The sequence below is a fragment of the Alexandromys fortis genome, unplaced genomic scaffold (assembly GCF_014885135.2).
Source record: "Alexandromys fortis isolate MF-2015 unplaced genomic scaffold, M_Fortis_MF-2015_v1.1 scaffold_200, whole genome shotgun sequence".
NCBI lineage: Eukaryota > Metazoa > Chordata > Mammalia > Rodentia > Cricetidae > Alexandromys > Alexandromys fortis.
In genome coordinates, this window is record NW_026068148.1 from 799569 (window position 1) to 825219 (window position 25651).

At 40.8% G+C, this 25651-nt stretch overlaps 1 protein-coding gene across 1 annotated transcript in view; it reads left to right on the plus strand.

Annotated features, from left to right (window-relative positions):
* The window catches only part of Trpc5 (transient receptor potential cation channel subfamily C member 5), a 166235-nt gene that overhangs the window by 98563 nt on the left and 42021 nt on the right, over window positions 1–25651 (plus strand). Inside the window, exons 5-6 of the mRNA XM_050127216.1 lie at window positions 1511–1833; window positions 17596–17791. Coding sequence (XP_049983173.1) covers window positions 1511–1833; window positions 17596–17791 — 519 coding nt within the window. The remainder of the gene's footprint in view (window positions 1–1510; window positions 1834–17595; window positions 17792–25651) is intronic.

The following is a 25651-nucleotide window of genomic DNA, read 5'->3' on the forward strand; positions in this document are numbered from 1 at the left end:
TTGCTGTGTGATCTTTAGCAAGTCACTCTGCCTCTCTGGATTTCAGTTTCTCCGCTTGTGAGACCAGCATACCACCCACTTGCTCACGGCGATGTAGCATCTGTTTTTGGTTTGCTTTTTTCTTTGAAGGAAAATGTAGAAAATATGGAAAATTTGGCTATGATTATACAAACTTGTTCAGTCACCAAAAGGACTATGTGAAACAGGAGCACACATGTGGTGTGGTCTCTCTTATTCCTCTGACAATGAAGAATATTGGCCTCACACAAGTGATTTTAACACCATCAATTTTATTGGTTGTTGGAAGTGAATCACACTTGAGAAATACAAGATAATTTGGGCCCCAACACATTTTCTCAGGAAAGTCATCTACATTTAGTCCTAGAGAAATCTGGGATATTTAAATGAGAGTATAAAGTAATGGTGCTTCAGACTGAATCCCAGGCAAAACCCACCTCTGTCCCTGGGAAGGGTTAACAATTAGTCCGTTATATTTCCATACCATCCTACCTCCTGGAGTATAGAGACTCTTGCACATAAACACAGTACCACAAACAATACAGCAGGAAGGAGTGACATTAGCAGCCTTTTATTGTGAAGGTAAAATTACAGGCAGTTTTAAGTGACAATTTCCAAACTGGAGTCCAGACTTTACCATCCCACCCTTTTCTATGAGGGTATTCTCCACATTTCAAAAGCTAGAGGCCTTCAAGAGGGTGGAAATGGGCAACCAACCCTATAACTACTAGCTATTCCCTCTCCTTCAACTTCCTGGTTCTTCATTTGCACTGGGAGGCCTTTCTAACTTGTAAGGTTGTTAAAGAAACAGTAAAATACATCCATATGCTGCTATGTAGAGAAGTACTAAATTTGCTACCTGGAAGGTTGACATGCCATTTGCAATGGTGTAAAATATATTACAAACTGCTAAAAATGCAGCAGAAAGCTCTGAAGAAAGGCTCCCTAAGGACTCTCTATCAGCCCTAAAATGTAGGCAGCAGAGCCTCGAGAATGAACACTGAGGAGGTTGTATCTATCTATTGTCCTTCAGCAGCTTCAAATTGACCATGTGTTCGAGTCAATGAGGGGGGAGCATAGATCTGAATTGAAATCTCACCAAGAAGAGGAATAATTGGTCCCTCCTAACTTGAGCACCCCAATGGCTCCTTTTCAGCAGCACACAACAACAGTCTGGTAAACTCACAGTTAGAAATGTCTGTTGATAAACCCCAGGTGGCTGCTGCAGATGATGGCTCTGAAATTCCTTCTGCTATGTATATATGCTTGGTATATATTTGGAGAAGAGTAGGAGGGAGAGAGTTATTAGCACTGTGTACTGATTGAATGGGGCAAAAATGACAAACAAATAGTGCCATGCACGGGGGAATTTTATGTAAGCTGGGTGTCGGGTGCATGTTTTGTGTGTGGACGGGTACAAAGGGGAAGATTTGGAAAGGCTCACTGTACTTCTCATATTGTGCATTTCTGTTGTTTTCTTTTTCTTTTTCAGTATAATGGTTCTCGTCCAAGGGAGGAATGGGAAATGTGGCACCCAACTCTGATTGCAGAGGCGCTCTTCGCAATATCCAACATTTTAAGTTCCTTGCGTCTCATATCCTTGTTCACAGCCAATTCCCACTTAGGGCCTCTGCAGATCTCTTTGGGACGCATGCTGCTCGATATACTCAAATTCCTCTTTATCTACTGCCTAGTACTGCTGGCTTTTGCCAATGGACTGAACCAGCTTTATTTTTACTATGAGACCAAAGCTATCGATGAACCTAACAACTGCAAGGGGATACGGTGTGAGAGACAGAACAACGCCTTCTCCACGTAAGACTCGCATCTCTCTTTTGCCTTCTTTCTGTCTTCTTATTGTTCTATTTTTCATGGCAATTTCATCAGTATCTCTCGATGGGCTAGCAGGGCTCTCTGCAGATCTACCCAAAGGGTCTGGGGTAGGAGAAAGTTCTTCTTTCAACACAGAGTACTAGGAAAGTAGCATGAGAAGAGAAAGAGATTTAACAGAGACAGAGAGAGCCTTGCAATAACTCCAGAAAAATGTACTTCTGAGTACTTTTTGTAGCATTCAAAAGAATGGCAGTCACAAGACAAGTGAAAATGCAAGACTATTCCTAGGAACTCACAACCACAAAATTAACTTGACAACTGTAAGTCAAGCTCAAAGCAAAGGAGACAAAGGTGTCTTAATACATCACTACACTAGGATAGAGTGGATAGGCTTGGGGCAAGATTATAGTCAGCTAGCCTACTAGGCCAATTTAGGGATGGAGGCGGGGGTTGATTGGAAATGCCTGTGCTCCCATTTTGGATGTAAAAGGAAGTTTATCACTCTTTGTCCAGAAGTTCACAGTTTCTAGGCAGATAAAGTCTGTGCCTTTCATTCCTTCTGTGAAGACCGCCTTTGGAAGTTTTTCACTCCCTAAACAGCTTGAGAAAGATAGTGGAAATAGAGAAGAGGGGGAAAGCAGCAGCTAGATGATGTGACACAGTTGGGTGGCTGAGGCAGGAGGCTCATGAGCTTGAGAAGAGCCTTGGCTACACAGTGAGACCCTGTCTAAAAAGAGCAAAAGCAAAAAAAAAAAAGAAGGGAAGGAAGGCAGAGGGAGGACAGATAATTCATGCAATTTTCTTAGGTTAGAAGCTGCATTATGCATCAGTGTGCGTTAACTTTGTCCATCTCAAGATCCATTATGGAGACCCAAAGCTTGTTCATAATTCTCAATCATGAAACAAAGAATTCATCTTTTACATTTTTTTTTGTTTTTTAACAAATAATTGCACATATAAAATTTATACAGATCTTGCAGGTACAAGGTGAAGTCATGATATATGAACACACAAAGTACAATGATCAAATCTGCATAATTAGCATCCTCACCAATTCAAGTATTTCTCATTCCTTTGTGGTGAAACACGCAGAAACTATTCTAGCCAGTTTAAAATGTACAATGTGCTATTCTCATCTGTAGTCTCCCTATTGTATAACTGATTACCAGAACTTCTTGCTCTGATCCAACTGCAACATTGTTTTTGTTGGCCAACCGCTCCCACCCTTCCCACTTACTGCTCTTCCTCAGTCTCCAATAGCTACCGTTCTGTTCTGTGCTTCTACAATATCAACTCTTTTACATTTCATATACTGGGGAGATCATGCGGTCTTGGTATGGCTAGCTTGTTTCACTTAACATTAATATACTTTGCGTTAATTTATGTTTCCACGGATGTTAGAATTTTAATATTTTATGGCCAAATAACATTCCAGTGAATTTGTGAGTCCTTTAAACATGTGTGTGTGTATGAGAGAGAGAGAAAGAGAGAGAAAGAGAGAGAGAGAGAGAGAGAGAGAGATCACATAAATGAAGGCATAATTCTAGACATTGATTCTCTCCTTCCAATATGTGAGTTCTGGAGCTCAAACTCAGGCCATCAGGCTTGGTGACAAGCACTTTTACTCACTGGGACATCTTGCTGTCCATTTCATTGATTTTTTTTTCTTTTACTCTATAGGTCAGTTCAGTGAACTTTGACATTCTAGAAAAGTTTTTAGTAACCACAGCCAGGTCAGGGGTGGTAGCCTATGCCTAGAATCTCAGCACTTCCAGGATGAGGTAGGAGGAATACAAGTTTGAGCCCAGCCTCGATTACCCAGCAACTCTCTATTTCAAGAACAACAAAAAAGGGCCAGAGATAAAAGGAGTCTGCTGCTGCTGCTGCTGCTGCTGCTGCTGCTGCTGCTGCTGCTGCTGCTGCTGCTGCTGCTGCTGCTGCTGTTTGGAAACAAAGTCTCACGTTATTCCAGACTGGCTTTGAGCTTTCTATATAGCTGATGATCACCTTCAATTCCCGGTCTTCGTGTCTCCACCTCCCAAGTGCTAGGATTACAGGTTTTCGCCATCATACCCAGTTTTGCAAAGGTATTTTAACCTGATCAAATATATTCACAGGAAAAAAAATCAGTGTTTTCTCTCCTCCCCATATGATTTGCCTCTAGCTGTATTTCCTAAAGTGAGTTATAGAAATCCCTCAGTTCAATCGATTGGTAATAGGCATGAAAATAGAATCTGAGGTGAGATTTATTTTAGAAATGTTCAGACAAAATTTGAAAGTTCTCTTCACTGTGGGAAGTCTCGGCATCCTTCCACTGTGAATCTCCCTCATGGGAAGATGAAGAGGTCTTCCCAAATATGTTGTCTCTAGACATGCTTCCTCCCTCTTACCTTTCACATGATCTCTCCAGTGAACATGCTGGAGTGAAGCATGTTGGCTCATTCCATTGCACACTGCAGCACTCCTCACCTCCACCAGGCTGTAACCCACCTCTCCTCCCAGAGGCCAGAACAAAATCTCCCAGAGTGGCTTGGTCAAGAATTAGCACTGTGTTGTTAAGCCACGCAAGTCTAGAACAGTAACTTAGCACCTTGCTGAAGCTTCTTCACTAGGAACTTTGCCTTCTTCTCTTGCAGGACTCTGGAGACAGAACTCATAACCACCTAGTTTCATTAAAAAGCACAATTCTGCAGTGTCTTTTGCACCAAGTGACAGCATTATTCCCATAAAAGTGTTCCAAAGCATGGAACAATTGAAAGCAAGGTGCTTCTCAGGAAGCCGGGCTCTCACCAATTCTCCATCCCTGTGAGTTCTGCCAAGGAAGTGTGTGAAATGCCTCCCTGCAAGTTTGTAATAATTATTAACACATGTGTAGCCAATGGATATGTTGTTCCCATCCTATCATTTGTTTAGCAGAAACTATCAACAATAATGGGCATCTGCCATACATGAAATTATGTCCCTGAGGTATCAGGTATGAAGGCACATTGTCATGTTAGACCCAAATTAGCAGTAATGTCATTTCAACTTTCCCCCTATCTTTGGATTTGTTTTCTGATTCAAATTTGTTTTAAACACTTTGACTTTGACATTGATAATAATACCTATTAAAATGCATGCTGCTCGGCTGGAACATCAGAAAGACAGCTTTTTATAGAAGGAGAACGTGAGGTTGTTTAGATTCCTCATGAAAATGTTGGTGTCTGCCCAATGTTTCCTCTCCCCTATGATTCTCCAGGAATACCATTGCTTCTGTTCTTTAAGATATGGCAAAAGTTCTTTTCCCCTTGAAAAGTATTTTGTGAGGAACACGATGATACACTTGCTGACAACGCCATGGCAACACTGTTGTTGATTTGAGCTCCACATTCCACACTGGGAGTACCAGCCCTTCATCTGCTCTTGGAAGAGGCAGTTGGGAAGGCACCTTCACTCTCTGGGCATAGCATTTGTGAGGGTTACAGAGTGATAGTGTAAATATGCTAACCTGAAAGTCCTGCATCTGGTTTCAGTGGTCCAGACACTCATCTACAGATGCCTCCTGAAAACCCCTGACTCTTCATTCCACAGGATACTCAAGATACTGAATGTCCACAACTAAATCACTTATGTTCATGTTGTCATTCTAACTTATTTTCATTTATTTCCTCAGCTCAGTAAATGACAGCAGCCAGGGTTCTAGCAGTCATTTGACATTCATACACTATTCTCATATTCTTCACGTAACATCCAGGGTTTCAACTCAGCCAGTCAGTTGTACTTTCTAAAGCTCCTGAAAAACACACACACAGAGAGAGAGAGAGAGAGAGAAAGAGAGAGAGAGAGAGAGAGAGAGAGAGAGAGAGAGAGAGAGGCGGCGGGGAGAAAGTTCAGATCTAAATCCTAAGAACTCCAGCAATAGCCTCTTAACTGGTCTTTCTGCCTGCAATCTTATCTCCCCCTCATAATAATCTCCCCACCATGTGGAAATTTCTTTGTGAGTCCCAGTATCATCTCATCACCCCCTGGCTCCACGCCTATCCAATGTCTGCTGTTCTCCACTGCGAACCCTGCCTCTTTACCGTAGTGTAAGTTTACACCATGTCTCTACATGCTTCCACTCTTCTCCTTCATAGTCAATATTTTCTGCTCGCCAGATAGGAAAAAAAAACCTTCTTGTCTCAGTTGCATGGGCCTCATACATGATGCATCACTCCCTTTGCCTGGAGTGCCTGTCCCCACTATCCAGGTTAGATTTCTGTTGCTGTAATAAGTGGCTCTGAGCTAAAGCAGCTTGGAGAAGGAAGGCATTATATCACCTTACCCTTTGAAGTCATAGTTCATCATTGTGGGAAGTCAGTGCAGGAACTCAAGGCAGAAGCCTGGAGGCAGGAACTAAAGCCGAGACCATGGAGGAATGATACTTACTGCTTGGTTCCATATTCATGCTCAAAACAGTTCTTAAACAGCCCAGGCCCATCTGCCTAGGGATGATACTGCACACAGTGGGCTAGAATCTCCTACATTAATTAGAAATTGGTAAAATGTCCTTACAGACAAGCCCACATTCAGTTTGATGGAGGCAGTTCTTCAGCTGAGGTTCTTTCCTCCCAGTTGTGTCAAGCTGACAACTAAGATTAGCCATCACACCTACCAAATCGGCAGGCTCTTCTCTGGCCTTATAGAATCTAACAGTGTCACTTGCTCTAAAGCCTTTTCTCACCCCCCTTCAACTGTGGATTTCTTGTATTGCACTACAGTATTGTAAATACGTCTTCTGTAATATGTAACCATCTGCATTTTAGTTATCTGTCTCTGTCTCCACTAAACTGAGACGTCCATCATAACCAGGTTTGTACTCACCATACAGGGGCCCAGAACATAAACATATTCCAAAGGTCCGTCAATAACTGAAACAATGAAGACTGGTAATAACTATCATTTCTAATATGGAGATAGATTTACATGCATGCAAACATAAGAAATAATATAAGATAACCTATGGAGTTTTTATCTGATGTTCCACAATGGCATTATCTCATGTAAATATGCAGTATGACCAGAAAATCAGCATTGGTGAGTGTAGCAAACTCATTTAGAGTCACCAGTTCTACAAGGAAGCCATTTGCAACATGGATGGACATGAAGCAATCCCATTATTAATTGTATATAACTTGCTTAATTTCTACCCATTAGGTAGTTGTCTATCCAGCTCTGCTACTCTACTGATCGCTTTAAGCTAGCTTTCTACAAAACCCCTTGGCTTTTTTCACTATTGCTCTCATCCAGCACTTGGACACTTGGCCTAAGAGCAAAGCTATACATGTATCTCTATTATATTTCATCTGTGAGTTTTCAGCCCATTGCTTCAAGCTGATGAAATGTTTCTAATCTTTTTTATTACATTTTACAGGGCAAGGGGAGGGATGTGTGCCATGGCATGAGTGGAGAGGTCAGAGGATTACTTTGTTTCTTAATCTTGATTCTTCATTTCAATGTATTAGCTATCTTTCCTAGTCCTATGTCATCTAAAGATCTATGAAGCCTGCCATTGATTTTCACCCAAAGCATTAGTAATTTTGTCAGCCTCTGTCTTTGCTAGGTGGAGTATTGGTATGCCATATCAAAATGATACATATGAAGATTGTACATAAAAAAGTCTAAATCCAAAATTTGTAAAATTTATTTTATTCATTTTTTTCATTTACATATTATTTACATGTTGGGGTGAGCATGGGCCTTAGTCTGTGTGCAGAAGTCAGAGGACAATGCACAGGAGTGGCTTCTCTCTCTCTCTGTCTCTCTCTCTCTCTCTGTCTCTCTCTCTCTCTCTGTCTCTCTCTCTCTCTCTCTCTCTCTCTCTCTCTCTCCACCATGTATGTTCTTAGGGTCAAACTCAGGTCATCAGGTTTGAGGGCAAGCACCTTTACTTGCTCAGTCATCTCACTGGCAAATATAAAAACTTTAAAACATAAAAAGTGGATGTATTGTGGTCACAACTATGAAGCACTAGAGACATGAATGAATAATAATCTATGAAGACCCAAAAAGCTACAAGGAGCATAGGAACATGAAGACAGAGAGCTTCACAGTAGTAATAAAAATAGCTAGCATTTTACTGAATGCTGTGAGATCTGAGTACTCTTATAAATCAGATCTATATGAACAAACACACTCGATCCTCCCTCCCTAGCCATGATGTAGGCAGTCTTAATCCACTGTATAGATGAAGAAACTAGGGTCCAAAGCAATTAAACAGGCTGCTTCCAGTTTTACAAATCCTAAGTGACAGAGTCATGATACCAATACAGACATACAGGCTCCAGTCTGCACTTGTGTCCAGAGATATTGGAATATAACTGGTTCTATGGAGGTATATAAGGTTGGTTGTAGAACAGGCATAGTGGTATATACCTTTAGTACTTAGAAAGCTTTGGCTGAAGGATAGTGAGTTTAAGACCAGCCTGGACTTCCTAACTAGTTCCATGTTATCCTGAGTGATATCATGAGGCTGTTTCAAAAAGAAAGAAAGAAAGAAAGAAAGAAAGAAAGAAAGAAAGAAAGAAAGAAAGAAAGAAAGAAAGAAAGGAAAGGAAAGGATTTGTCACACGAAGGTAGAATAATCATGGATAGATACAGTGCTAAAGAGGATAAAGGTATATTACCTAGCAGGCTAGTCCCACCTTCCTTCCACCAGACAATGACCACTTATTGGCACCTATTCCTACTTAACCAGTGGAAATTTCCCCATCTGTCATTTAGTGTATATTTTCCTACCCTATTCACTTAGCCACAAACTTAGTCCTGACTGAAGGCTCTTCTCTAGTTCTGCTCATGTTTTAAGGGTTCATTGTTGTAGAAGGCTGCTTGTTTGTTCTCGGCTGATCAGCCCCAAAATAATCACACAGAAACTTTATTAGTTAAATCACTGCTTGTCCCATTATCTCTAGATTCTTATTAGCTACCTCTTACATCTTAATTTAACCCATTTCTATTTATTTGTGTATCACCATGTGGCTGTGGCTTGCTGGCAAGTTTCTGACATGTCTATTCCCGGCAGCAGCTACATGGCATCTCACTGACTTCTTCTTTCTCCCAGCATTTAGTTTGTTTTTTCCCCCACCTACCTTTATTCTGTCATACACAGGCCCAGGGCAGTCCTTTATTAACCAATGGTATTCACAGCATACAGAGGGGAATCCCACATCAGTTCTTACTAGTTGTTCCCTGCTCTCCTCCCATCCCTCCAGTTTCTGTGGTTATAGATAATGTCACTCATTTGAACTTGCCTTGGTTATGCAGTTCTGTAATCTTTTATAAATTTATTAAGTGAAAATGGAGTATTGCACAACAGAAAAAATAACTACATCTTGAATTTTGCAGGAAACATCATTTTGAGTGAGGAAACCCAGACCCAGAAAGACAATTATGACATGTACTCACTCATAGGTGGTATTTAAACATAAAGCAAAGAAAACCAGCCTACAAACCACAATCCCAGAGAACCTAAACAACAATGAGGACACTAAGAGAGACTTACATAGATCTAATCTACATGGGAAGTAGAAAAAGACAAGATCTCCTGAGTAAATTGGGAGAATGGGAACCATGGGAGAGGGCTGAAGGGGAAGGGTAGAGGCAGATAGGGGAGCAGAGAAAAATGTAGAGCTCAATAAAAATCAATAAAAAATGTATATTCAGTCACTTCCATGAAACAGGCAATGAGAATATTAAGTAAGATGAACTCATTATAATAAAGAAATTTATAGTGTAATGGAGAACATAAGTACCTAGAATACTTGATGTAGGAGGGTCTTCTATCTATCTGTTGCTTTCATTGGTTAATTAATAAAGAAAACTGCTTGGCCTGACAGGTAGGCAGGGAAGAACATAGGTAGGTGGGAAAGACAGAACAGAATTGTGAGAGGAAGAAAGCAGAGTCAGGCAGACACCATGAAGTTCCGGCCCAAGATGGACGTAGGTTAGGATCTTTCCTGATAAGCCACCACCTCGTGGTACTACACAGATTATTAGAAACAGGTTAATCAAGATGTCAGGATTAGCCAATAAGAGGCTAGAGCCAATAAGGGAGAAACACGGGCAGGAAAGAGGCCAGAAAATTTTATTTCTGAAATGAATTTCTCAAAGATGTAAGGCTTATAAAGACTCATATAGCTTAGGTATTTGAACTAAAAAAATAATATTTCTCCTCTTTATCTGGGCATATCCATGGAAGTCTAGGAATCCACAACTGTTTTATTGTGGCTTTAATCAAATCTAAGAGTTATGTTGAATGAATAAAAATGTGTGTACATACATAAAAAAGAGGCTAGAACTAATGGGCCAGGCAGTGTTTAAATGAATACAGTTTCCATGTTATTATTTCCGGGGCTATGCTAGCTGTGCAGGTGCTGGGCGGGATGAAAAGCAGGCTTGCTTGCCTCATTACTACAAATACCTACCATATTTGTGTGTGTGTGTGTGTGTGTGTGTGTGTGTGTGTGTGTTGCTGAGAGTTGACTTCAGGGCATTCCACATGCTAGTCAAATGTTCAATGACTAAGCTACAATCCCAACCCCATTCAATGGCATCTCTCACATTTACCATATACTAAACATTTTAATGAGGATGTTCTATAAAGCATCAAAGGAACTAGAGTAAGGTGATTAAGTGTTGGAGCTTGACTCAAAGAAGTTGGTTATATATCCTACCCTGCTACTTGCTGCACATGTGGTCTCTGGTATTCAGTTTCTTAGCTGTCCAATGAAGAATAAGAGTAGGTACTTTATAAGGTTACAGTAGAATACTTTAGTATATGCAAAGCACATAGCAAGATGCTAGGCATACAGTATATTCACTAGTTTTCCATCACTGTGAAAAACTACCTGGAAAACAACTAATGGAAGCAAGATTTCTTTTTTTACTGATTGTTATTTTTACCACATTTTCCTTATTCATTCTTTTTTTTTTTTTTCCTTATTCATTCTTTGGTCGAGAGGCATTTAGGTTGTTTCCAGGTTCTGGCTATAACAAACAATGCTACTATGAACATAGTTGAGCACATGTCTTTTGGATATATACCCAAAAGTGTTATTACTGGGTCTTGAGGAAAGTTGTTTCCTAACTTTCTGAGAAATCACCACACTGACATGCAAAGGGCTGTACCAGCTTGTACTCCCACCAGCAATGCAGAAGTGTCCCCTTTACCCCAAAACCTCTCCAGAATAAGTTGTCATCAGTGTTTTTGATCTTGGCCATTCTTACAGGTGTAAGGTGGAATCTCAGAGTTGTTTTGATTTGCATTTCTCTGAGGACTAAGGATGTTGAACATCTCCTTAAGTGTCTTTTAGCAATTTTAGATTCCTCTGTTGAGAGTTCTCTGTTTAGGTCTGTACTCCATTTTTTTATTAGATTATTTGTTCTTTCAATGACCAGTTTCTTGAGTTCTTTGTATATTTTGGAGATCAGACCTCTGTCTGATATGGGGTTAGTGAAGATCTTTTCCCATTCTGTAGGCTGTTGTTTTGTCTTGTTGACCACATCCTTTGCTTTACAGAAGCTTTTCAGTTTCAGGAAGTCCCATTTATTAATTGTTTCTTTCAGTGTTTTTGCTCCTGGGGTTATATTTAGGAAGTGGTCTCCTGTGCCAATGTGCTGTGTGCTTCCCACTTTTTCTTCTATGAGGTTCAGTGTGGCTGGCTTTATGTTGAGGTCTTTGATCTATTTGGACTTGGGATTTGTGCATAGTGATAGATATGGATCTATTTTCACTCTTCTACATGTTGATATCCAATTATGCCAGCACCATTTGTTAAATATGCTTTCTTTTTCCATTTTCTATTTTTTGCTTCTTTGTCAAAATCAGGTATTCAAAGGTGTATGGATTAATATCCGGGTCTTTGATTCGGTTCCATTGGTCCTCCTGTCTGTTTTTATGCCAATACCAGGCTGTTTTCATTACTGTAGCTCTGTAGTAGAGTTTGAAGTCAGGGATTGTGATGTGGGGGCAAGATTTCTTTGTGCTTATATTTTCAGTACACCATAGCAGAGAGGTCATGATAAATCATAGTAGTTCATACCATGGAAACAAGAAAGCAGAGAAAAGGAATATCTGTGCTGATGGACTTTCTCCTTTTCTTTTTATTATATCTAAGCCCCCAACCTAAGAAATAGTGCTCTCAACATTCAGGACAGACCTTTTCCCAATGAGTTAATCCTAACTGAAAATAAAGACACAGAATACAAGTGCCTTACCAGTCTGGTAGGTGCTTCTCAATACAATCAGTATTAACCACCATACAAACAATTACAAAGTACCGTACGTATATATGAAAAATGCCACAATGGTCCCTACTACTTTCTATGCTGATTTTTAAAGTTAAAAAGAAGACCTGGGGATATAGCTAGCTAGTACACTGTGTGCTAACCCAAGTACTATGTCAACTGGGTGTGGTGGTCCACACTTGTCATCTCAGAATGGGAGATGTGGATGCAGAAGGCTGATAGAGAAGATCAATGTCATTCTTGGCTACATAATGAATATGAGATGAGCTTGAGATAAAAGAGACACTGTCTGAAAATTAAAACAAAAAATAAAGAAAAGAAAGAGAAAGAAAAGAAAAATTTACTATCACACAATGAGTACAACAAACGTTAGAAATTAGTATTTTTCTCACCAGTGATCATTTTAGGAATAAGTAATATTTAAAAAGGTTCTGTAATTTTAGAAGTTATATGGCCAATAAGTAGATAACTGTAAAGTTTGGCCTTAGCCACTCTCCTCTACTGCCTTTCCACTATGTTCTGTCCCTCTGTGGGCTAATACTAGAGTACCTGGAAGCACAAAAGAGGAATAGCCAAGCCTATCTTGTAAAAAAAAGAAAAAAAGTAGCTAGAGCAGTCATTCCAAGGAGATGAGGCTTTATCCAAGCCTAGAAAGTCAAACAAAAGTTGGACCAAGTGGGCTACAGGAAAAGCACATTCTTTCCAGAGAAGGAAGTTTGTCAGGGGCATGGTGAAGTGAGAAACAGTAGGTCCCGCGAGCTCAAAAATGGATAAGATTGATGACAAAGGGCCTCAACCTTCCTTTCCTCTATTAGGTCTAGCAAAATCCAGTTAAATGGTGAAACACAAGAGGGTGTCATTTCTTTTTCCCAAGCAGCTGTTCTATTCCAATTCACCTTCTAGTTCTTCTTCCCTGGTTGGAATTAGGTTCAGAAGGGTAAATTCTCTCCACACTCTTCTCCTTTGGAAGATTTGCCCCTCAGAAAGATATGCAGCAAATGTCCCGAGAACTGCAGCTGCCATCTCTTTTGCCTATGCCCTCCTAGCTGTGTAATCTAATTGTGGCTGACTCCCCACATGCTAGTTTTTTGCCTCAAGCACCTAGTGTGGGCTTGCTTTCCATTCCTTCACTATCATGTCTCCTAGAACCTTTGTTTCTCTGCATGTGCCCCTTTTTAGCTAGCCTCTTCCATATGTTTATTGCCGCTGAACAAAAATTGGCTGACTGACCCCTCCAAAAGTATTTCCTTTGAAATCAAAAGGCTGTCCTGTTGTGTGATATTTCACTTTTTGCTTTTTTTTTGGGGGGGGGGGCAGCACCCATCTCTCAAGTAAAACACACATGGAGGCTTATTCTTCTTTTCTGTGGCTTGAGAGACAGCTGTGGGTGCTGGGAACTGAACTCCTATTTTTGGTTGTGAGCCTAGCCTTTAACAGCTGAGCCATCTCTTCAGGCCATGGGGGCTTATTCTTAATTATAAGTGCCCGACCTTAGCTTCACTTTTTTCCTAGTCAGCTTTTCTTAACTGAAATTAACCTGTATACCTTTTTCCTCTGGCTCTTTTTTTTTTTTCATTTTCTTACCTCTGCATATCTTACTTTCACTCTTACTCCATGGCTGGCTGGATGGCTGGCCTCTAGCATCCTTCTCTCCTTCTCTGTTGCTCCTTTCTTATCTCTTCCAGATTTCTCCTTATACTTATACTCTCTGCCTGCCAGCCCCATCTATCCTTTCTATGCTTTGCTATTGGCCATTCAGCTTTTTATTCGGACCAACAGGTGTTTGAGACAGGCGAAGAATCACGACTTCACAGAGTTAAACAAATGCAGCATACACACAGGTCACACACCTTAAAATAATAGTCCCCAACACTTTCCCACTGGTATTAGAACTTGGTTAATGTGTTTATCCATTTCTGTGATGATTTTGTTATAGAATAAGTAATGCCCCTATAAAGTCAGCCAACGATTCAACTGTTTCTGTAAGTCATGGGGTTTCTTGCCAGTATCTTTCTAAAATAGTCTTATCCATTGTATATACCAGGCCCTCTTCCCTTTTCTGGACCCAGGGTCTCACTTTGTAGCCCTGAGTGTCACGGAACTTTTTATGTAAACCAAGCCGGCCTCAAACACACAGAGATCATTCTGCTTCAGCTTCCCAACTGCTAGAATTAAAGGCACATGCCACCACACCTAGTCAAGTCCTTTATTTTACTTGAGCATGCCATTCAATAAGCCAGCCTCTACTGGTGACCAGATCACACTGTGACAATTTGTGTGCCCTGTTGAGGAGTTCTTTCTATCCACCATTGAGGAATAATGTTCCTCATTACTCTCCTTTTCCTCTTCTTGTACCACTTTATCCATGAGGTAGATTTTACATTCTCAAATGTATACTTTTATGGAATCTTTGTATGAGCCAATAGAACAAGTAGCAGTGAATTGTGTGTCAATATTAACCATTGAAATTTTACTTTTTGCAGATGTAAAAGTAGGTGAAGGAACTTAACATAGTCCATTCAGGAGATGCAATTAACTCAGAGCCTATCAATGCCTTGTTTATGGCATTATTGTCTGTTGTGCAATCAACAGATACTGAATATTTTCTCTATTTGAGTATATTCAGTTTCTGAACATCTCTGATGCTTCAGGATATAATTTCTATGTATCATTGTTGTTTTCCTTTTTTCTGAGCCCTAGATGCCTTAACTTATAGCATCTAACTGCTGTGCTAGATTTTTGCTCCATTACTGGTGTCCTCGTGGTCCTAGCTTCTAATGTGTAAAAATCACTTGTGTTGGGTCCTCTTAGCAGAACTAGATTTCTGCGCTCCGTATCTTCTCTATAATTTTAGTCTTCTGATGGACTGTGGGATGCATCATATTGCTTAGTTCTGACTTCCAGTCTCCTGGAAATTCAGAAGAGGTGGTAAGAATGAGGCTCAGATGGCAGAGTGTGTGCCTAGTTTGCATAAAGCCCTAGGTTCTTTACCCCCAGCATTGCATGAGTCAGGGCAGTGGCATAGATCTGTAATCCCAGCATTTGCCATATTTTTTTGCTTCTCATGTCCTGGCCCATGAACTATAGACTCCCATCTTATTATTGATTCTCAAATGCCTCATCATTTCATATTTACTTGCATCAAACAAAATGTAAGCTTTGAAATGGGGATAAATGTAAGCTTCTAGAAGTATAGTGCTAGAACAGAATGGCGCCTCTCAAAGATCGGGACGAGAAGGAGGGAGGAGGGAGAGAGGGGAAAGCTTGGTCAATGGGAACAATGGTGCACTAAAATAAGAGCAAAATGTCCTGGTGTCCTTGTTCTCGGTAGGGTGACTCTAGATAAAGCTAATGTATATTCCAAACTGGCTAGAAGAGTGGATTTTAATGTTTTGCCGCAAAGAAATGACAGATGCGAGAGACAGTAAAGATGGTGATTAACCTGATGTGGTCGCCACACAGAATCCACCTGGATCAAAACTTTATCCCACAAATTAGAATAATTATTATATGTACATTACAGATGCACTAAAACAACCCAACGAGATAAGATCTTTTTTTAAAAGAAAACAAATTCCTGGGTTTGAGGTATAGTTTAGTGGTAAAGCATTTACATGCATGTGCAAGGCCTTGGTTCCATCTTCAGTAATAAAAAAAAGAAGAAGAAGAAGACAAAGAAGTATGAGTGTAACTTTCCTATTTCCAATTTGGGACCGTCTCGCATAGACCATGCTGCCTCCAAATCCCTATGTAGTCGTGGATAACACTGAACTCCTGATACTCCCGATACTCCTGATTCCACCTTGCAAATGAAGAACCATACGCTTTGAGCAAACTGAAAAAAATGTATTCATTCTTAGATTCGTGTTTCTTATGTTCTACAATTCTTTGGACTTGGGAAATGACTTATGTGCCCCCCATGAGCTAACTGCACTATATTGCTGTAGGCAGATTTCTGAATGCAAGACAGATGAAACCCCAGGTGCCAAAAGTATATCTGCAAAGTTCCACATTTGGGTATGGAGACTAAAACAGGAAGCAATAATTTGCAAAGCCATCTAATAGAGACTGATGTAATGGCTTGGCGAGGTCATGAAGACCTGCCCTTGAATTCTGGCTCAGGACTTGCTAGCTGAGTGTCCTTGAGCCAATCAATCTCTGAATGTAACATCATCAATAACAACAAAGAGTTTTAATTTATTGGTTTCTTATTTATTAAAAAGGCGATATTTCCTCCACAGATTTTGAAATCCTCTAATTATCATATAAAAAACCTTCTTTGGGGTTTGTCCTTAAAGTCCTCATCACCTGTTTTCCCCCTGTATTTGCAGTGCCACATCACTTTATAGATTAGTAACCAATATTCTATTATAAAAGCTATGGTTTTTTGCAGTAAAGCTTTATGAGTCATGATAATGTAATCATAAAAATGGAAAACATGCCAGGATGTGATGGTATAGGCCTTTAATCCTAGCAATCAGGAGGACGAGGCAGGCAAATCTCATTGAGTTTGAGCCCAGTTTGTACAGGAAGTTCAAGTGAGCCAGAAGACCCTTTGAAGATTTTTTAAAAGAATATGTAAAAGCTGCTTCTACAGGGAGATCTTAAGAATACGTAATGTATGTACCATTAAAATATATAACTTATTATTTTGAGATTCATCGAGCTCTTCCACTGAGCTTAGTACCAACTAAGCCCCATAAGAACCATAAAGTGGCAGGTTTTGTTTGGGGTAAAACTCAGCGGTAGAGATCATATTTAGCATATGGGGCCCTACATTCCATCCCCAGGACCAAAAAAAAAAAAATAGAGGGGGAAGACAACTTGCCCTCATGTACTTACTCAATGAGTGAGAGAAAGCAAGAGCCAATTGAGATTTCAACCTAGTGCAGTATAGCTCAACATAGCTTTACTTTAAAAGTTTTTTTATCATTTTTAATTACATATAGTGATATGTGTGTCCTTATGTCAGTGTAGACCTATGAGTGCAGGTGCCTACAGAAGCCAGAGACCGACTCCCTGGAGCTAGAGTTACAGGCTGTCGTGGTCTGGTCCTAGGAACTGAATGTGGGTCCTCTAGAAAAGCAGCAAGTGCTCTTAACCATTGAGCCATCTTTCCAGCCCCCCTACTCCAACTTGTAAAGCTCCATATTCTTTCGCTCTGAATGTGCTGACCCCAAATAACTAGGAAAGCGGTTGATAACATGGTCTGAAGGTGGGAAAGGTGGTTAAAAGTGAAAGTGGCCCGGAATAAACTCTGAGCATTTTTAGGTTGCCACTGAGAGGGGAGAGATAATATCCCAGAAAGAACAAAGTATTCAAATGCAATGTCCTGGCTACACTGTTATGGTAACAAAGAGACTAATATGCACGAGCATGCCGGTCACCTGCCCCAAATCTGACTGCCTGCATAGACTACCGCATGTTCCCTCTTTTACTCACATTATTCACAGAACTACTCTGTTCTCACATCTCTTTCAGGCTCTTTGAAACCCTCCAGTCACTCTTCTGGTCTGTATTTGGCCTTTTAAATCTCTACGTCACCAATGTGAAGGCCAGGCATGAGTTCACCGAGTTTGTGGGAGCTACTATGTTTGGAACATACAACGTGATCTCTCTGGTAGTGCTGCTGAACATGCTCATTGCCATGATGAATAACTCCTACCAGCTTATTGCCGTGAGTAATTGTTTTACCATGGGGATTCCTTGGGTTTCTAGGGAAGGCAGTGATGTGGCGCCCATTGCAAGCTCAATGAAACAGTCTGATCGCCTCAATGAATACACATTAGTCAATTATTCATCTGCCTTCTTTCCAGAACAATGTTGTTTGCAGTCTTAGTCTACAGAAATTCAGTAGTCTAGATTGGGTTACTGGATTTGATGACTTTCTTGCTCTGTTGAAAATGTTTTAACATATTTGAGACAATTTTTTGTCTTGGTAAGGAAACCTCAGGGGATATATTACAGTGGGCTACTCAATTTTGCACTTCACTTATATTCTGGGTAAATCCAGTTAATCTGTTAATAACATTGCAAACATCCTCCCCAGATTCGGAGTTCGATTGGGAAGATGACCTTCTAGGACGAATAGGGGCTATTTTATTTTTGATACAATGTCTCATAATGTTTAAAGTTGCATTAAACTCACTGTGTAGCTGAGAATGACCCTGAACTCCTCCATATCTCAGGTCTTGAAATTACAGAAGTGCACTATAATAATCAGTTAATAAGAGGGGCGATTTCTTGTTAAAGTAGAGATGAGTAACTGTACTCTACCATCAGATCAATCTTATTAGATTGAGCTTATTGTTTTTATGACAGGTGTCATTGTATAGACCAGGCTGGTCTCTAATTCCCAGTCCTCTTGCCTCAGCCTCTGGAGTACTGTGGTTGTAGGCATGCACCATGACATCTTGAATCTTGCATTGCTTAATTTTTAGTGCTATTTGGAGGTAATAGAGCCTTTAGTAAGTGGGGCTTAATAAGAAGTTAGGTCATTGGGAAGTATACTCTTGGAAAGGATTATAGGATCCTACCCCCTTTCTCTTCCTCCTTGCTCTCTTGCTGTCATGGTCACCTGCCCTGCTGTGCTGGTCTGCCACCAGCTGAAAGCAACCATTGACTGAAGTCATGAGCCACAATAAACCTTTCTCTTTATAATTTGATTTTTCTCCTATACTTTCTCACGGTGACACAAAGGTGAATTTGTAGAATTTTTGCCATTGGGGATTTTTTTTAAGGTGTAAAATTGTCTGTGAGGGTACTTTAGATCATAGATGCTTAAATGACTGGCTATAAGGGGAATGGGAGTATAGCAGAAAATTTTTTTTAAAAAGGACTGTAGTCTTGGGACTGTCTTTTATCATCAAGTCAGCTTGGGTAACTTATTTCCCCTTCTTAGACCTCTGATTCTTCATCCCAAAAGTGATGTGTTGCATTGGTGGTGAGTAATACCATTGCCAGCACTGTGAGCCTGTGTTTACAAATCAGGATAGCACAGCAAGGTCCTTCCTAGCTCTGAAATTCTATCCAATTGGTGTCAGGAAACAGAACAATACAATATAGTTCAGCTTCATTTCTTGTCTCTCATAGCCCCTCTCTCTCTCTCTCTCTCTCTCTCTCTCTCTCTCTCTCTCTCTCTCCCTCTCCCTCTCCCTCTCCCTCTCCCTCTCCCTCTCCTATTCTCCCTTTTTCCCTTTCTCCCCTCCAAGTCCACCTTCATTCAAATCCAACTAGACGAAGAATTTTGAGATGATTTATGCTCACACCTAGTCTGTTCTCTACAAGGGATAAGACACACATGGAATCTAGAAAGGTTTCTTTTTTCTGCCTGCAAAGGCAGTTGTAGTTATCTCACTAAGTATCTAGCAGTTAATTATTCTTAGTGACAGAAAAAAAAGGTAAAATTTTCTTGTCATCTAATATAGGGTTTCAGAGTGCCCCACTGAGCGGGGTGACATTTTCTAGCAAGAATGAGAATCATCAACTCTAGCTTTTGGTCACCACCTGCTGGTAGCAGGTTGGGTTTTAATACTCCCTACTTCCGCACCTGAATACCTTGATTCCTGTCACTAAGGGCCTGAGTAGGTGGCCTGAATGGGGCCTACATCATCTCACACATCTGCAGTCGAAGCAAACCAGGCTGAATCCTCCCCGCTGCTCTGGAATTTCCTGTTTGTATATTTACAGCATTTGGAAATGAATCCAATTGGGTTTTAATATTGGGCAAACTGGTGGCACAAATACCCAAGTTTTTCCAAGGGGTAAAGAATAGAAAGTAGATTTCATTTCATTTGTAATATTTCTACTTCAGCCAGGTGATGGTGGCACACACCCTTAATCCCAGTACTCAGGAGGTAGATACAAGAGGATCTCTGTGAGTTCAGGGTCAGCCTGGTCTACAGAGCAAGTTCCAGGACATCAAGGGATACACAGAAACCCTGTCTTGGAAAAAGAAATCTCTACTTTAGAACTGTCCCTTTAGAAGGCCTCTGTTATAGGGATAAAGACTTTAGGAAGAGAAACCACTGGAGACACTTATCTTCTCCTTCAAAGGGTACCACAAGATGCCTCAGCCTTAGTAGGAATTTGGGTGTCAGCAAATATCACTAGAAAATTATTGTATTTCAAAGGTTAAGAGCCACAGCTATCCCAAGAAAAGTTGTGCTCTTAGTGCTTCATGAAGGATTAAGATACTGAGGAAGTGGCTATTTTAATAGCCAGTTGAATCTAAACAAGGAACAAATGTACAAATGAGAAAACATACAAAAACTTATCATAAAATGCCAGCACTCAGAGTCAGGTTTTGCCATGTGGCCCATGTATTTCTTCCTTTAACATTTTCTTCCCAGCTCTGAAACAAATGTGATTTGAGCTGTTAGTCACCTAGTGACAGTTTAAAGGTATAGGTCCTGTCTCTTCCTGAGATCAAGTAAGCAATGAAAGGTTTCATGAGGGCAATGTGTGTGCCTGAGGAAGAGTCAGAAGGGATACCAACAAGAAAACGTGATTAGAAGCACAAAAAAAAAAATTATGGTTTTGCAAAGGCTCAGGTCTGGGCAGCAACTCCCAAGTCAAAGATACCAGCAGCCTCCATATAAAATAACAACTACCAGTGGACTTTCTGGGGACGAAATAAATGGCTCTATTTGTATTTCAAGAGAGCAGAAGACAATATAACCCCGCCCCCTGGCCATCAGTCCCACCAAACAGTTCAAACTCTGAAAGCTGGGCTGAAGTTAAGCAGCAGTGGACTCCCTTTCCAAGTGAAGGACGTGTTTGGTTCAAGATGCATTAGGGAGTACATAGCAATCCAGAAACTGACTCTTTCTCACCCTGGTTTCTGCTTTTCTATGATACCATACCACACTGAGGGACCTGATTTAGGACTATCACATTCATGAAGGAGAAAGCAGATATGCCCATCCATCAAATACGTAGAAAGTGTTCCTGCCCTTGGGTAATATGGAATGTATAAATAGCTGTTAGTAATCTATTTTCATCAGAAACTTACTTTTTCTATTACTGCTATGTACGGAGACTCTACCCAGAACCCTGAGCTAACTGCGTGACCTGCCAAGTCCCATTTTTTCATCCTTAGCCAAAGCTAAGAGAATAGAGTTTTTCTAAGATGTCAAAATTCAATAGCTACCATTTAATAAATATGAAATAACTGGCATATGGTCATACTTTTGTCACTGTGACTATAGTCGTGTTCACCATTCACCCATGGGCCACACATTATATAAATGTATTCAGTGCATGTTATCTCATTAAATCATCACACTCATTTTATGAGGTATTGTTATTAATTTCACTTTGTCAGTGAGGAAACTAAGGAAAAGAGACTGAAGTGACTTGTCTAAGGAGGAATACTCTGTTTCCTTTCTGATTAGCGTGCTTAAGTTATCCACATTAGTAAGTTTCAGATAATATTTCATGGCATGGCATACACTATACAAATCCAGCCTCTCTATCTAAGCTACCCTTCCTCCATCTCCAGCAATCACTATTCTGCATTTGGGTCACCCTTTCTTTAAAAGCATGCACTTGTGAAAGAGAATATGTTCTACTTGCATTTCTGCATCTGGCTTAGTTCACCTAACATAATGTCCCACATTTCCATTCATTTTGTTGAAAAATAAAAGGTTTTCATTTTCTTGGTGGCAGAATAATACTCCATTGTGCATATTCACCACATTTTCTTTACCCATTCATGTGTTGATAGGCACCTAGGTTGATTCTGTATTTTAGCTATTGTGATAATGCAACAATGAACATCTGGATGTAGATATCCCTTTGGTATGCTGATTTCATTTCCTTTGCGTATATGTCCAGAAGTGAGACAGCTGGATATTATGAATTCCATTTCTCTTTTGTTCAGGAGCCTCCATATTGTTCTCCATAATGGCTATGCTAATTTTCATCCCTATCAACAGTGCAAGGGAATTCATGTTTTTCTTCACAACAGCATTATTTATTTCTTGCCTTTAGTTTCCATTTTTTTGTTTTGTTTTGTTTTAATAGCCAAGGACAAATTCACAGTAAGGCCTCCTGATTCAAATTAACAATATCATACCTCCTCCTTTTGGCCTACATCCTGATCAAAGGCCCTGATGCACACAGGATATTCAGCTTCTATCTAAGCTCAGCCCTCCTTTCCCTTGGCTGGCTTGCTGGCTCCAGGCTTCTAATCAAAGGGATCCTGTAGGGGGACTTGCTTGTTTCCGCAAACAGTGTCTTTGATACACCTGTATGCTCAGCACCATGCCTCCACCCCCAGCTTTCTTCTTCTCCTTTAAGGTGGCCACCAGATGTCAAGCAAGTTCTTTCCCCTCTACTTTGCCCTTATTTCTGCCAGACACATGGCCCGCTACGGTGAATCTCATGTTTACTTTCTTAAGACACAGTCTTTTGGTTTTGGTTATATGTATGGATTTGGTTCTATATACATATATGTGCAATATGTGCACTCTAGGTGCCCTCAAGGACTGGAAACGAAGTTACTGGAGTTACAGACAGTTATTAACAGCCAGAGTAGAACCTGGGTCCTCTGAAAAAAACAAGAAGTGCTGATGGTCCTGTAGTAACTGCGCCTCCCCAGTCTGTGGCTCACGTCTTTAATGCCAGCCCTCAGTCAGCAGAGGCAGCCAGATTCTAGTGATCAGTGTCAGCCTGGTAAACACAGCAAGTTCCGGACCAACCAAGGCTGCACAGTGATACTTTGTCTAAAAAATCATACTCTGTCAAAACAAAAACAAAACAAAGCCCATAGCCACAGAGAATAAGCAGGCCACCAAACTCATGACAAGGACTCATTATCTCGCACATCCTGCCTTGAGACACCTCAGCCCTCTTTCCCAAACAGATCTTGCATGTCTAAAACGTCTCTGGAAATTATACCCACACTAGTAAATGAACCGTCAAACCTGGTGTTCCAGGACTGGAGATTGAGGCACTCTCAGCAAAGTCCATAGAGTTAGCAGCAGCTGTTATCTGCTCAGACTGCCGGTCTCTGCCTGGGCTTGGTTTGGATCTCCCCCTGGTGGTCTAACTTAGGAACAACATTTTCTTCGTTCTATTGCTGCCTGGCCTCAAATTTTGTCTGCTAGCAGTTGTGAGGGTGGGTATCTGCTGAGGACCAGAACAATTCACCTTGAATTTCTCACAGTACGGGGTAGCAGGATCCTGTTGTGCGCCAAACTGTTTCCAACTGTAAGTGTAGCCTGTGGTGCTTGCTGCTGCATGCTACGAATTTTAGTGACTGACAGACGGGCAAGGAGGAATGGGAAGAATACACAAACAGCCGTCATTTTCTTTCCTGCTATTTAAAGGCAACCTAACAGGGTAGACACCCAGGCTGCTTCTCCGTTACCCAACAGGTTGCCTGTCCTGGGTGTTCATCAGTAGCAGAAATAATTCTCATAAAAATTTCATCCTGGATCCACCTAACAGAAATAGGACTGCTTATGCCAGTCACCAGTTAGTCCCAATGCCTCTCCCTAAGTGCCTGAGGAAGCATGGGGAGAGACAACAGCAAGAAAAATGTTATTGGAGACACCGGAAATATTACCAGTTCCCGAGCCAAAGATGCCAGCAGCCTCCATGGAAGACAGCAACTGGTAGTAGGCATTTCAGATGAGTTCCAGGCTGAGATTCAGAAAAAAAGCGCATCTCCCTGGACATTGGTCTCAGGGTATTCTAGTCATAAGTTAAAAATTACATTAGTAGACAGTTCAAGTGCCCATGGCCCAGAGGTCCTTACCAAAGAGTGTGGTTCTTCATAGATTTTTGCCTACTCTCACAGTCCTTGTTTTGGGTGCCATGCATCTTTTGACTAGAACAACAAATGATACAAATATTCTTTTATTTCTGATTGGCCTGAGGGGTTTTTTTTTTTTGTCTGCTCGCTTTTTCTTTCAGTGTTTAAGATAGTAACTCACAGTGTTGCTCCCACAGACAGGCCTTGAACTTTTCATCCTCCTGCCCACATCACCCATGTGCTTGGGTTGCAGTTGTGTGGCCACAAATCCAGTGTCTGTTTGGGATTTCGAAACTAAATATGGTATTGGACAAGGATTCAGCAGCTCTAGGAGTCTCACTGCTTTTGCCGAGGATCCAAAATGGGGCAGACAGCTCAGGCACGCCTGCGACTCTAGCTTCCGGGGATATGATGCCCTCTTCTGGCCTCCGTGGATATGAACACACACACACTTTAAAACAGGTTTAGAAAATATAAAATGTTCAGTTCTGAGTTACCTTTAAGAAAGCCTTTCTTAGGCCAAATTGGTGGTGGTGCACGTCTTTAATCCCAGCACTCAAGAAGCAGAGGCAGGGGGATCTATGAATTTGAGGCCAGCCTGATCTACAGAGTGAGTTTCAGGACAACCAAAGCTACAAAAAGAAACATTGTCTTGGGGGGGGGGGGGGGAGAAGCCTTTCTCTTCCTGTGATCACCAGAGCCCAGTGGCATAGCCTTCCTCAATACAGGCAGTAAAGTGGGCAGGGAGTGTTGACAACACAGAAGTCAAAATACCCAAAAAAAATCAGGGATGTTGTCTGCCTTATACTTGAGATGTAGCAGATTTATCTTATCTCAATTGTTATGGTAAAGCTGCTAGATTTGGTTTATTATTTTTATTTATTCTTCTCTCAATATAATATATCCTGACCACAGCTTCCCCTCCCTCTTTTCCTCCCAGCCTCTCCCCTTCATCTCCTCTCTCCACCAGATCCACTCTATTCCCTGTTCCTTCCCCCCCCAAAAAAAAAAGCAGGCCTCCCAGGGACATCTACTGAGCATAGCACAAGATAAATCTGCTCTTTTAAAGCGTGACAAGGGAAATATCATGATAAAATAAGAAAAGAATAACACTTCTCTCTCTCTCTCTCTCTCTCTCTCTCTCTCTCTCTCTCTCTCTCTCTCTCTCCTCTCCTCTCCTCTCCTCTCCTCTCCTTTCCATTCCCAGTCCTTCCTCTTCCTTTATGTCTCTGCATAACAAAGTGTGGCTGTCTTTTGCTCTCCTTTTCACTTTTCCCTAAATAATAAATGAAGAGGATGAGATGCATAGTTATCTCAAAGGCTCTTTTAATAATAGTGGCACATCAGAAATCTCCAAGAGGGGCAAAAAAGAAAGCCTTGTAGGCTTCTTCACTCATTAAGGAATCAACACTTATTAAAGAAGACTTAATTAAAGGGTTTTAAACACTTTCGGTTCCCTCCATCCAGTGTCCATGGCCTGGATCTAAAGAGGACGGCCTGGTAGATCTTCTAAGAGATAATGCCATGGGGTTTTGCTCATACAAGCTCTTTCACACATTTTATACAGGCAAACTAATTGGTGTAGAGATATTTTAAGGCAGAGGATCTCCATTCAAACCAGGACACATGTTCTAAAATATTGTAGGCTCTCTATCTCTCTCTCTCTCTCTCTCTCTTTTTTTTTTTTTTTAGTTTTTCGAGACGGGTTTCTCTCTCTTTTTTTGTAATATATTTTTTTTATTGAAAAAAAATGTCCGCCTCCTCCCTGCCTCCCAT